The 14,347-nt window shown below is 34.9% G+C and overlaps 1 protein-coding gene and 1 long non-coding RNA gene across 2 annotated transcripts; one reads left to right on the forward strand and one right to left on the reverse strand.

Moving 5' to 3' along the window:
• Nucleotides 1-271: 271 nt before the first annotated feature.
• bco1l (beta-carotene oxygenase 1, like) lies at nt 272-7,452 on the reverse strand. Its single transcript, XM_026268468.1, has 11 exons — nt 7,389-7,452; nt 6,218-6,346; nt 5,932-6,061; nt 5,695-5,842; nt 5,446-5,593; nt 3,255-3,472; nt 2,900-3,166; nt 2,452-2,557; nt 2,270-2,364; nt 2,066-2,177; nt 272-838 (listed from the first exon to the last, which is right to left on the reverse strand). The coding sequence occupies exons 1-11, from the start codon at nt 7,450-7,452 to the stop codon at nt 681-683; spliced, it is 1,575 nt and encodes a 524-aa protein (XP_026124253.1). The 3' UTR covers nt 272-680.
• A 3,055-nt stretch (nt 7,453-10,507) lies between these two features.
• LOC113105328 (uncharacterized) lies at nt 10,508-14,041 on the forward strand. The gene is made up of 4 exons (XR_003292352.1): nt 10,508-10,751; nt 10,840-11,097; nt 11,206-11,351; nt 13,010-14,041. It is a non-coding gene; the product is annotated as an uncharacterized LOC113105328 (long non-coding RNA).
• The last annotated feature ends 306 nt before the right edge of the window (nt 14,042-14,347 follow it).

A 14,347-nucleotide genomic window follows, 5' to 3' on the forward strand; every position in this document is an offset into this window, starting at 1 on the left:
TAGTTAAAGAATGCATAAAGAGACTAATATCATATATGAAACATGAATGCGAAAACAACTTAAAAATGGCAACTTCTCTTTTTTGGGACACAACAATATACACAAAAAGTGTAAAAAAAAAAAACGTTTTACAGCTTTAAGCTATGACTACAATGAACAGTTCAGGAGATCTTACAAGTCATTTACATCGCATATATCACAATAGCCTGTTTTACAGGATGTCTATCAAATTACCATAATAATTCAGTCACCAGATGCCTTTTTTTTTTTACAAATTGACTTAAAAGTATGAAACATAAAAATACATTTTTTTCTGAGAGCCAACAATTTTCATAGTGTATAAAGCTAGGTTTACTATGTGATGCTAGATTAGGAACAATAAATTACAAAGTCTACAGCTTTAAGCTATTTGTTTTCTACTTCAGACCTACTCAATTGTCACAAACAATCAAGAATAGATCATTTTATATAATCATGTTACTATGTAACAATAGCCCTTTTTTTTACAGAATGTCTATAAACATATCATTAAAAATAATGTAAGGATGATAAATAATGTTGGCATAGGATTTGTAAGAAAAATATTGATTAATCTCACATATCTTTACAAAAAAAATAAGATTTTTTTTTTTTAAATCCTACTCCTAAAAATGAGTTGTTTCATTATTTTAATGTCCATTTTAGGTAGACTTATCATGGATGAAAAGCCCATGCAGGTCCATATGAATAGCAGTGTCAATGGTAGCGCGACCAATCTCTTTAAAGGACTTAGCATCCAGGACCACCAGGAAAGGGGGCTTTTGGGGATTGAATGAAACCACAGAAGACAGGATAACACCTGGAATTGAAGAAAAAGCACTTATGTTATGTCAAGACAACATGACTATAAAAGATTTGCTCTAATAGTAAGCTGCCTAATCATTATGGAACATCACACCTGACCAGTTTGGTTCACTCTACATAGGCAGCTTCTCCATGTGCCACACAAATAGCAAAAAGCATGGGTGACTCAACTTGCAATTGATTTAAACAGAGTTCAATCATAATTACTTTCTCAGTAGTTTTAGTATGGATAAGTTGTATCTGGACTAGATCTGCAACACACTGCTGTATGGACTTGCTACATACTTCCAATAGATACACAGGCACACTTCTATGAGCATTGTAATATACATCAATCCTGTAGCAGTGGAACTAGGGGAGGTAGAGGGTCTCAAAGCAACTGTTAGGCTGATGATACACCTGGCAACTTCCTCCAACATTTTTTGAGCAATGTTGCTTGAGCACTTCTCCATTTAGAATGGGTAACAAATTTCTATCTGGATCCTTTAGATCGGTCGTGGGCCCTGTGTCTCACCTGGTCGCCTGCTGATGGCAACATTAGCCAAAGTTGCCCTGCAACATTGTTCAAAAAGTTGCCTCGTATGTCATCAGCTTTAGAGTTTTTTGCGGAACCAGCTTACAACAAATACTGAAACAAACTATTTAAATGAGCAAGCAATCTCTAGGGTAAGCAGAGGCCAACACTGCAAAAAAAAAAAAAAAAAAAAAAAAAAAAAGGCTTATCTTAGTATTTTTGTCTTGTTTCTAGTAAAAATATATAAAAATTACACAATATATTTAGTCTTGTTTCCAGTTTAAAAACTAACTTGTTTTTAACTAAATGCACTTATTTTGCTTAAAATAAGTAAAATAATCTGCCAATGTAGTAAATAAAATACTTATGTTAAGAATATTTTACATACCACACTTGTAATTGTTTTATGCAAAATGCACTTAAAATCAAGGTTTTTTTTACCCATGGAAACAAGACTAATTGTATTATGTAATTTTGCTTATCTAGTAAATGCATCTTAATTTAAGAATTTTAAGATATTTTGACAAGAAACAAGACAAAAATACTAAGATAAGCCTTTTTTGTTGTTGCTTTTAATCAGCTTGTGCCATGCAAGAAATTATGTGAGTGCTGCATTTTAAAGACTAGTTATTTGTTTTCAAATCTTTTCTTATGCATAAATATTATCAATATTTAGCAAAAATGTCAAAAGTGTCTAAAAATGCTCACCCTCATCTTCTTCAACAGCATCTGGAGATGCCACAAACACTGGCTCAGACGGGTAACATTCCTCCTCTATCCACACTTGGTGTGTCCTGGTAGCTATGTCCACTTTTGCAATCTATGTAACAAGAGGTCATATTACTGAATTATGGCATTTTATGGTGCCAACAACAGCAAGGTATTTGGTTTGAATAAATGCAAAACATTTACCTTGCTTGGATATGGTGACCAATCCACCCTGGTGCCATAGAAGTACCTGTACTTCTTACTGTTGAATTTGTAGTTAATCCCTGGCAATTCTAAACCTATTATTATACAAGAAACAATGGTAAAAATTAGGTGGTGGGGGGGGGGGTACATAAAAATGATAAAGTTCTGAATATAGGAATCACCCTCAAAAATAGTGTCAGGGGTGCAGTAGATGGAGCCGTCCTGCTTCAGCACTGCTGTGGCTGTTGTGTCCTGTAACTTCACAAGGTTGGTGTCTGGTGGAGCTTCCTGATGGCATGAGAGAAAAGATTTGTTATTCTATGAAAAGTGATATGGTAAATGAAAAGCCTAAATTGGATATGGAATTTGGTCTCAATTCAGTTTGATTCTATTCAGTGGTATTGATACAATGAATAATTATTTACAGAAATATGCTAAGACTTCTCCTGTTTTATCCAATTTATCCACAGATCTACATACTGTTCAAGACTGTTTACTGTTTTTGTGTGTTTATGTCTTGCCTATAATACAGCATATTCTAAACAACTATTAAATTTCATCATGATTTGAATTAGAATTATTTTCAGAATAATGCATTTGCAGTTTTCCTCTTAATGTTTCCTGCTTTACCTCGTCTATGTTGAGAGGAAGGACAAACCGTTGACATGTTGGTCTAGAGAAGTCCTTGTTGTTCTCTATAAATTTGTCAACGTCTTGCTTCATGTTGTGTATGTAGAACATATCGTACAGATTGCTGTCCTGGTATGTGATCAAGTCAAAGACAACATGTCCATCTTCTTCATAAGCATTGATGTGATGGAAGACCACAAATGCGTCTGCGTAGTACTTTGTGCTCACAGTTTTCCCAGTCCTCTTACTGACCAGATGGATCAGTGTCTATATGGTGATCAAAACCAATAGTTAGACTTATTTTTATGAACGAATGGAGTACTGTTTTACACAAAACAGAAGACTTTTTTCTCACAATATCATCTTTGTCGAATTTAAGGCAACTGCCCCAGTTGACATCCCTGAAGTAAGCTGTGGCCAGTTTGAAGATATCCAGCTTGAAGGCCTGCTCTACAAAGATAATGTAGTTCTCCGTCATGCCGAAGCTGTGGAAGTAGCTCGGATACAAGGTGGAGCGGAAAGGAATGGAGCAAATTTGTTCCACCTTCGCAAGAGCTGGCTTCTTCTCTTTATCTGAAATCAGAAATGTATGCATTGTTTAGCTGTTCCTTCTGAAATACAATAAATTTTATACAATAACACTTGTGGTGTAATTAAGATGTCTACTGCCACACCAAAGCACAACCAACAGCCTAAGCTGATTTACTGCTTCGACTGGTCTACCAAGCTGGTTTTAAAGTGGTTTTGGCCACTTATTTAGCAGGTCAGGCTGGTCTTAACATGTTTTCAGCTGGTTTTTTATTTATTTTATATATATATATATATATATATATATATATATATATATATATATATATATATATATATATATATATATATATATATATATATATATTTTTTTTTTTTTTTTTTTTTTTTTTTTTTTTTTTGTTACTGAATCAACTGGTTTTAGCAAACACATGGAAACATGCTAACAAGCTAGTAACCTGCTGATCTGGCTAGAAACATGCCAGCGACATGCTAGTAAGTTGCTAATCAAGCTTGCAAAATGCTAGTCATTTGATAATCATGCTGGAAACGTTGTAGCGACATGCTAGACACTCACTAATCATGCTAGCATCATGTTAGTAACTTACTAATCATGCTAGCAACATGCTATAGAAACATTTAAACAACATGCTAGTTACTTGTTAATAATACTAACAACATGCTAGTCACTTGCTAATCATGCTAGGAACATGTTTGTAACTTACTAATCATGCTAGCAACATGCTAGTTACTTACTAGACATGTTAAGAATATGTTAGTAACTTACAAATCTTGCTAGCAACATGTTATAAACATGTAAACAACATGTTAGTTACTTGTTAATAATATTAACGACATGCTAGTCACTTGCTAATCATTCTAGCCACATTCAAGTTACTTTGCTAATAATGTTAACATGTTAGTCACTTGCTAATCATGCTAATGACATGCTAGTCATGCTAGCAACATGCTAGTCACTTGCTAATCATGCTAACAACATGGTAATCATGCTAGCAACATGCTACCAAATTCTATCTCTACCAAACAAAATTTATGTCTGCGTGATTAATTTTACATCAGACTTCTTTGTGAATGATAGGTATACTCCTGAAGAATGGAGCACTGCCAACTGTTTGTGATCTAGGTACACCTCCAGAAGAAGTAAGTATCACATGTTAGTTTTGCAAATTGCCTTTCTGAAAGAACTTCTTGACACTTTGTAAGGCCAATATTGTTAAAGCAACCATTGTCTGTCTGTTTTCACTGATGCTGAGTTCACATGCTACCAGAATGGTTGCAAATAGGAATGTGGGAGTTAAAATATAAAATTATTTAAAGATAACAGGCTTGTACTAATAGTGGAGTGTTTATTTGCAAAGGCCATCACCGATATTTGCCCGGAGCTTGAGCACTTGAAGCTCCGCCCTCTTCTCTGGGAGTACCAGCTCATTTGCATATAGAAGGAAAGATGAAAATGGCACGTTCTGGATCATATCCTAATAAGTGGCAATTTTAACAAGCTATAAAAATTATCTGTAAGGTATCTTGAGCTAAAACTTCACACACACACACACACACACACACACACACACACTGGGGACATCAGAGACTTATTTTACATCTTGTGAAAAGGGGCATAATAGGTCCCCTTTAGGATTTTAAAACTACTTCAAATTTTCTGGCTAGGCTTTTTCAAGCCAACTTAAAGTTTGCCTACAAACTTTGCTATCAAGATCCTATATATAATAATAAAAATATAAAAACAAATATTTCATTTTGGGCTATAAAGTCTTCAAGTTGTCTAAGAATATTTGTAGACATAATAACTTTTATTAAGTTTTGCATTTGGACATATTTCGATATTATAAATGACTACTTTGTGGCTGATTTGTAATTTTTTATTGTGAAGTTCACAACTCTGACTATTATTTATGCAATTTCTAATCATGTCTATGTTTTTTGTATTCATACAGCAAAGGGCCACAATAGTCACCAATTGTATACATTTCTCTTGTTACCTGTGGCATTGGCTGGCACCTTGAAAATAACATATTTCGGTCTTCCGAAATTCATAATGGCAGTGCCCATGTTGTACGTGTTCCCTTCTTCATCATAGTGAGGGTGTGCAGTTGCCAAGTTAATGGCAATGTGGTTTCTGTAGTTAGTCTACAATGATAATAAAGACATATTTATCTTCAGTGGCATGAGAAAAACATCTTGAGATGCAGCAGACAAACAAATGAATGAATGAACAGATCTGGACTTACTCTTCCTAATGTTTCTAATGTCAGTGGGTCAATTTGGTTTATGTAGTTCACTTCTGATGATGCGTAATAATCTTCACCATATTTTATGATGTTTATGAGATTATTATCTGTGAAATCCGGAATGGCGTTCATCAAGTAACTGAAGGCTCTACAAAGCAATACAAAGTAATTTACCAGGTCATTTTGATTGGACTCTTAATACAAAATTAAAATGGTTTAGAAGGAATGACCGTTTACTTGGAGAATATATTCTTGCAGGGATCTGGATAAACCATGGTTCCAAATTCAGACACAACGATCCTATTGGCAGCTATGTTCTTTTTATATGTTTCACTATTCAAGAATTTACTTCTGTAAAATACATCCCCTGAAAAAAAAAAGAGTTTTATTGTTTATGATGCATCCAATACTCTATACATACAGTAAAATAGCACATGCACTTTGCAGATTTTGCAACAGTTTTCAGCGTAGTACTGCACTTTCCATGAATGTAATTTAAAAGGTTATTTTTCACCCAATTTACCGTCTTTAAATGTGAAACTGTGGATGAGTGCCATTCCATCAAACCAGTGCTTGTAAGAAGTGTTACCAACTGAGAACAGACCAGGACCATTTCGCAAGAGTGTCCCCTGAAGCCATGGCGGGATGGAGCCTGAATGAAAAAAACCCCAGACTATTTAATGTTTAAATCTCACATTAAGGCTTTCAGCAAATCTATCAAACGTGAGGCAAGAAGGCGGAAAATTACTATATTTGGAAAGACAAATAATGAACTGATCAGACAAGTTCTGTTATTTTTCCAAATTGTGAAATAGGCACCCAGGGTCTCTCTCAAACCCTCTAGGGCCACTGACAGTTCAAAAAGTTTGTGTAAATTTGATCTAATAACTTTAGTCCTGAAAGAATGCTCTTCAGTTGCCTCAAGACAATGAATCAGTTTCCTAAACTTTGCCTATGCAGCAGTGTTTGACTGCATCTTCTAATCTTCTGATAGCTTTATTATGATTTATTTACAGAAAAAACTCACTTTTTATAATAAGTATCTCATTTTATATTTATCTTTTTAAATGACATTGCTGTCATAGCTCACGGTAGATCTGTCTTTATAGGATAATATGTACGAATTTAAAGTAAATGCAGTGAAAATGAATGAAATTCTTACTTCCAGAACAGACTCTTGCACTCTAAAGATACGACATCCCCAGTATGCTATTCTGAATTAAACAAATTAATATAAAGCCATAAGCTATAAATATACATATGTCACCATAAAACGTTTTTGAGTATTTCAATAAAATGCTAATATTTTAACAACATCTGTTTCCTAACGCTCACACGTTGGATCATGGTCATTCATGGTCAGAATCGATTCGAGTCGTGCCAATGGTTTTGTGAAGCTGTTCAAACGATTCATTTAAAAGATCCGCTTCAGATGATCGACTCGTTCGCGAGTCAGAACTAATTTCATTCCTTTTCCGTAGAAAAAAAAAGCCGATGACACATGTGGATGTGTAATTTCTTTCAGAAATGTGTATTTGTAAATACACACTGATATTTCGGAATCAGAATCATCTGTTTTCATTGCTCTTGCGGCTAAGCTAACATCTGCTTGAGGAGTCTTGATGATACAGCTATGTTTTTTTGTTTATGTTTTGTTGCGAAAAAAATGTTGTTCAGTGAAACATAAACATTACCTGTCACATCTGCTTTAAGCGGCTCCGGCGTCTCCACCCCGTTTCTCCAGAAAAACGACAACATGCTGAGCTGAAGCTGAGCTCTTACACTGACATGGCTGTATTGTACAGTATCTGATGCGTTTGTGAATCATTATATAACAGTTGGAGAGTTCCGCTAAGGTCACACGCTTAGTTGAGGCAAGTTCACGAGCTATTAGCCTGCTTACTCTGCAGAACATTTCATGCAGATAGTGGGGTCTTGTTGCAATTGCTTTTAAATGCAATGTTAATGCATGTATATACAGCCAGATCTGATAATAAACGAATGAATTCAAAAGTCTGAGATATGAAAAAATTATGGACATTACACACATTTTTGTTGTTGTGTTTTTACATTTGTTTAAGAAAGCCTTTTATATTTTTAATGTACTTTTATTGCATTTTTTTTTTTACAAATACATACCTAGGCTACAAACATATTACAATATTTCGACCTATAGGGTAAATGGCTTGATTGTTGCCTGTCTAACAGAATTAAGGTTAATTGCACAATCAATGTACCTGCATGATAAACAAATAAACCAGGCCTGCCAGTACACAAACATCAATGCACTTTTACCTCAGACTAAGATAAATAGTTTTTGTTTTGATAAGAGTTTAGTTGTAAGCCAGCGATGTTATTTGAGATTTTCAATTGTGGGTCATGATTAGAATTTTTTATGATAATTTTAAGGTCAAATTTTTTTCGGGAGACTTTATTTTTACACAGGATATCTTTATAATGAATGTCTTTTCTCAATATTTTGTATTAATTGATGAGTTAACCTGCAATTGATTTTGACCTGTTTTTGACCTATGAGAATTGATTTGAACTGAGTTTGATCAGTAAGAACAGACTTGTTTTGGTACATTTGTATATGATCATAATCTCAGATCTGTTATAGGCATCGTCTCATTTCTTGCACATTTCTAGCATCATCTGTAGCTACTTCATCATGCAGACGCAATAACATACGTGTTTCCAAATGTCTCAAATGCCATTTTTCCGAGAGGACTATGTTGATACATAAGAGATAAAAAAAAAAAAATGTCTGTACACCCCCTTAAAATGGGAACTTTGGTTAGTCCAGGTTTCTTGACCTCATATCTAACAATACAAATCTTAAAACATTGGCATATTTTGACTTAATTAAAATCTAATTAATAGTAATAAAAGCTATTTGTGATTTCAAATATTGTTGCTGACTGCATTCAACCTCATTACCCAAGCTATTTTAAGAAAAAAGAAACAAATAAATAAAAATTTCTTCTGAGAACTGTAAATATAACTACAAACTCTTGGCCCCAAACTAAATGACAGAAGTCCTGTTACTTGCAAAATTGTAATGCATTTTTGCATACGTACACTTAATTACTTTTCTCTGTTTGATTCTTCTGTTTACTCAAAGTTTTATTCCTTAAAATCAGCCAAATCAGGGACATAAACAAATTTTGGTAAAAGGGTTGCAATTCCAAACATCATATAAATATAGTCAGAAATTCAGCATCATATAATATTTTGTTTGACTTCCTAAGATTTATACAATCAACAACAAAAAATGTTTTAAGAGTTACATGAACCTTTTTGTACCCTAAGTGCCATAAACAATAAACAAATTTTTTTTTTGAATTTCAGGCTTGTCACTTAAGATTTAATATATATTTGAAAAATAGTTTTATGCATCCAGTCCCAAACCTTTATATGGTGTATTATTAAAATTATATTGCAAAATGATTCGGTTTCTTGTTTCCGGTCAAGAGCACTGCCACGGACTGCAGGTGTGTCAGCCTGCTGCCGATATTTCATCTTTTGGAGAGCCATGCCCTGTGCTGGGAAGCCATTTTTCAGTAGAATATCATTCCAAATATGGTCAGAACTCTTTTGTTCCCACCCATTATGAAAGATGATGTAACACTAGATTTTCCTTTCATAAAAACACATATCTGATGTTGATAATATGGCGCATTATCGTCTCTTATGTATTACACACTGTGACCTTTAGACAGTATGTTTATTACCCCAGTACGTGTCTGATTGCATGGATTCATGTGTGACTGTCAGCTTATCTGTTGCACAATTCTTAATATATTTAGAACTGTTGGTCAAAAGAACATTTTCTCCTCAAGTTCATGAAGGTGTTCTGTAGCAGTTAAATCACAGGTTTAGGTCATCACATTAACTATGAATATATTCCACTAGTTTCATAACCAGAGTCCTGTGAGTATTATTTTATTGTTTGAAACCCAGCACATCTGTATTTATTTATTTATTTACATAGAAATAAATGCTACTTGGTTTGATATTATCTAATGCATTCTTACCTGAAACAAGCGAGAAATATGCACAGATCAAACACCATTTAAAAGTGAAAAACAATCCAAGACTTTCTTAACAAATACTGTAATATTTTATCAAGCTGTTTGGACTCTCATTCTGATGGCACCCATTCACTGCAGAGGATCCATTGATGAACAAGTGATGTAATGATAAATGTCTCCAAATCTATTCTGATGAAGAAACAAACTAATCTACAACTTGAATGGCCCAAGGGCAATTTAGTTACATTTTTGGGTGAACTTTTACTTTAAATGCTTTTGGGGACCACCAAATTAGATAAAGCTTTGTCCTTGTTATACATATGCCTACTTCTATATAGTAAAAAAAAAAACTGATTTGCATAATTACATTCAGCTACCCTTAACCAAACCCTAACCCTATTATCTACATGATGTAAATTGATTTTACTCTGTATTTGTGTAATTACACTGTATCAATGACACATAAAATAAGGTGTAACCCTAAATTACGTTGTGCATCTTGAAATTTAAAGGCTATTACTTCACCCCAAAGTGAAAATTTTGTCATTAATCACCTACCCCCATGACAAGCTTTGTTCGTCTTCAGAAAACACAATTTAAGATTTTTTGGATGAAAACCAGGAGGCTTGTACGGGAGGCAGAAGTGTCATTTTGGAGAATATACACTCAACCCAAACTGTATGCTATCCTGTGTCAGCCTCGACACAAGGATTTGTTTTCTAAGTGTATTTACACTTTGATTTGAACGAAAACAGCACATCTCTGCAGCGTGGCTGACACAGAGGAGCCCAAACTGCCTGCATTCAGCAGATGTTCTCCAAAATTGTGCTGCAGTGATGTGGAGATTCTCGTTTTCTTTGCATACAAGAAGTATTCTCGTCGATTCATAACTTTACAGTTAAACCACTGATGGCAGATGGACTTTTCTGACGACATCTTTCATACCTTTCTGGACCTTGACAGTGTATTTTTCTTGGCAGTCAATGGGTCAGTCACAAGCCATGGGATTGGAACGACATGGTGGTAAGTGATTGCTGACAAAATTTTCATTTTGGGGTGGAGTATCCCTTTAAGACCCTGGTTGATTGATGCCAAATGTGTTCTCTCTTAGCTGTCAAAGGCAGCTTATCTGGATCTGCTAGATACACAGTTCAAATTGTTGATATGTCCAGTACTGAGGATTGTTCAGTCCAGCCGCTTTTGCCGACCACGGTCTCTTCACCATCTCATATTACTGCAAATCACTCAACTCTGTAACTCTGTAATAATCCCTCCCGCATTATTATCCCTCTTGTGGGTGATGTTCTCTCTCCTTAAGATTCATCTTTTTGCAAAAGGGTCCTGTATTTTCTGCTTCAAAGCTGCCAAGGTGAGAAATTAATTGTTTTTTTTTATCTAAATTTGGTTCTTCCTGATAAAGGTCAAAACAACCTATGTGTATAAAGGTTAACTTTGTGTACTTTGACCAATTTTGCAGGTAATTATTTTTATTGCGGTGCAGAGCCCATGGTGGAGTCACTTTACCTCCCTCTAGGGAATAAACATAACAACTACAGCCTGATGGTGGTCATCACTGTTAAAAAAGCTGCAGGTGTTACTGTTGACACTGCTGTAACCACTCAGGTTTGTAGTCAAGTTTATTGGTTGATTAGCATCTTCCCAAAAGCAAGTTTAAAAAACACACTTCAATACAGTTCAGCTGAATTGATTAGACAGATGGTTCTTGCTCAGAAAACTGTGCCAAATGTCCTTTAGAAATGGAATAAATCACTGCCAAATTTCAAGAAATTATATTTTCCACTTCAGCCCCAATATTGCCAGATCTGTAACCACTATAAAGTGACCAAACAGCATAGAGAAATAAATATTCAGATAACCAACACATACTTGTTCTTCAAAGGCCAACTCTTAAAACTTTTCAGACTTATATATAAATATGTGGCTATAGTTTTACAAAGTACAATTTTTTTGTTAATATATCTTGTATCATTACTAACCTTAACCCTAATTCAACCCTGTCACAATAAGTTTGGAATCTATATACTTATTAATACTTGATAATATGAACAGATATCGAAGTACATTTTGGTAGTTAGGTTACTACGTTATCTTGTAATAAACCAACCATGAATGAATAAAAAAGTTTGAATAAATAAATATAAAAAAGAACATGTCTTGAATTTGAAAACATTTTGTGTTATAGGAGTACAGCTAAAGAAGACCAAACATTTTGGAAACCAAGTGTTATTTATCAATAATCATAAAAAACTATACAGAAAGTGAATGAATGACTGTGATTCAATAAATGCAAAATGTAATTTTTAAATCCTAATTGTATGTTTTTTTTCTTCTAATTTCAGTCTGTTTTTAACCTGTGGAACCATTTCCTGAGAATAAGTCAGATAGATAAAATGATATACAGAAAAAAAGAATGACAGATTGATATGACAGAATTATTCACTTACAGCCAAATAAGACCACATAGAGCTCTCTATTTGGGCGTAGCTAACTTCACATTCAGTCAGTGACTTTGAGGCAGAGCTAAGCGCCTACCCATCCTGAAGCAAGACTGCCCCGAGGCTATATGTGGATGCATCCACTTGAGATGCAGTTCATAGTACAGTTCATAGTATGCATGTACCAGTCCAGGTTCCTTAGTTATGAGGTCTTTCGTTTTTTTGGGTGCATCATCGTGATGGGAATCCCATATGAAGTAACTGGACTGTATGAGCAGCTAAAGAAGTGGTGCATTAATGTCCGATGCATGTGCAAACTTGAACAGATATTTTTTTCTTTTTACAGAGTACTGTAATGCCTACCTACCTACCTGCCGAGTTCATTTATAACCCTGCTGCAACACCCCGGTCTTTAATTATCTACTGCTTCTGAAGATATAAATTAGTTGTTTCAGGTGTTCAGGTTCAGGGTTGGGGCTTAAATTTGCAGGAAGGTACATCTCCATTAACAGCACTGGGCACCCCGAATTAGGCACTATATATTACAAGTTAATAACGTGATGAACAGACTGAAATGAAGGGAATCGTGATTGCCACCATAACTCTCATTTGCAGAAAGCACATATTTAATCTGATCAAAGTTTGACAACTTGTATCCCACTAGTGAAATCTGATGTACGGTTGGAGGCTCTACTCATAAGAACTCTGCTTGAGCCTTGCATTATCCTCAAGACATTTGAAGTTATCCCTATTTATAATCCAGTGCTATGCTACAGTTTTCACCTTTATAATTAGTTAATTCAATGTTTATCTCTTTTCCCTCAGTACTCTGAAGAAGAGGAGGAGATCGTAGACCTGATGCAGATCTGCGGTCTTCTTGGCATCAAATGCAAGAAAAAGTAAACTGACGCAGATGCTTCTATGACTACAGCTTCAGTCATGTCATAGAAATGATACTTGTATTTATAACAATGTCACAGACAGTTCAAGCTTTATTGTAAAATGCCTCTTGGTCTTTGGACTTCATCTTTGCATTACATCTATTACATGTCTGAGTAGGTAATAGATGAAAACATAAATTTTTCTTGCTGGGTAGCTTTAAAACAACCTGCGGTAAAATTACTATCTGGGAAATTATAAATTCTGACAACACACTGTGCATCGGTATTGATACATAAAGGGATCTGAATCATATACAGCATTGTTTATGCCCTGCAGGAGAAATAAATTTGCTGCCATGCACTAAATGTCTTTTTTTTAAGGAAAATTTCAAACATACCAACTGGCTCAGCCAATTACCCCAAGGACTATACATAAAAAATGGCCTGTGATTGTTTTTCAGGACTCAACTCTTATATTACTTAAACAAGACAGTAAGCTCATTTAAATGAGCATTTACCAAGAAATTAATAGGCCTTTTGGGTGCCCAGCCACAAGCATGCATGTACCAGCAAGAAGACCAAAATCAGTCATTCTAACAAAATATTGAGTGCCGCAACAAACCTATTGAACTAATCAGTATGTCAGATATTTGGGAGTCTATAGCCTTCAAAACCAAATGCAAAATGATTGTGAACTTTGGTATACTTATTGGACGGCATTACTGATAGCAATGTAAGCATCTAACACTTAACCTACAGATTATATTCAGGTTTTATCAAATTTGGATCAGGTAATCTTGAGACTACTTCTGTAGTTATCAAGCTTTGATATATACACAATATTTATTGTAACATTCCTGAACCCGAAGAGCCACTTTCCTAAAAGTTTAATTGTAACCGTGCCCCAAACATCTGGCAGTTATTTTTTGAGGCAAGACACAAAAGGTCACTGCAAAAAAGGCTGGCTGTTCATGGAGATCTGTGTCCAAGCACATTAATAGAGAGGCAAAGGGAAGGAAAAGATTTGGTAGAAAAAAAAGTGTACAAGCAATAGGGATAACTGCACCCTGGAGAGAAAACACATTCAAAAATGTGGGGGAGTTTCACAAAGAGTGGACTGCAGCTGGAGTCAGTGCTTCAAGAATCACTACAGACGTATGCAAGACATGGGTTTCAGCTGTCACATTCCTTGTGTCAAGCCACTCTTGAACAACAGACAGCATCAGAAGCGTCTAAAAGGACTGGACTGCTGCTGAGTGGTCCAAAGTTATGTTCTCTGATG

This window comes from Carassius auratus, chromosome 7, assembly GCF_003368295.1.
Source record: "Carassius auratus strain Wakin chromosome 7, ASM336829v1, whole genome shotgun sequence".
Taxonomy (NCBI): Eukaryota; Metazoa; Chordata; class Actinopteri; order Cypriniformes; family Cyprinidae; genus Carassius; species Carassius auratus.

Coding starts and splice junctions, on each gene's coding strand:
- bco1l (XM_026268468.1), bottom strand. CDS start 7,452: ATGTTGTCGTTTTTCTGGAGAAACGGGGTGGAGACGCCGGAGCCGCTT. Junction 6,347..7,388: donor GCTTAAAGCAGATGTGACAG/GTAATGTTTATG, acceptor TTTTTCATTCAG/GCTCCATCCCGCCATGGCTT. Junction 5,843..5,931: donor TGCAAGAATATATTCTCCAA/GTAAACGGTCAT, acceptor ATTGCTTTGTAG/AGCCTTCAGTTACTTGATGA.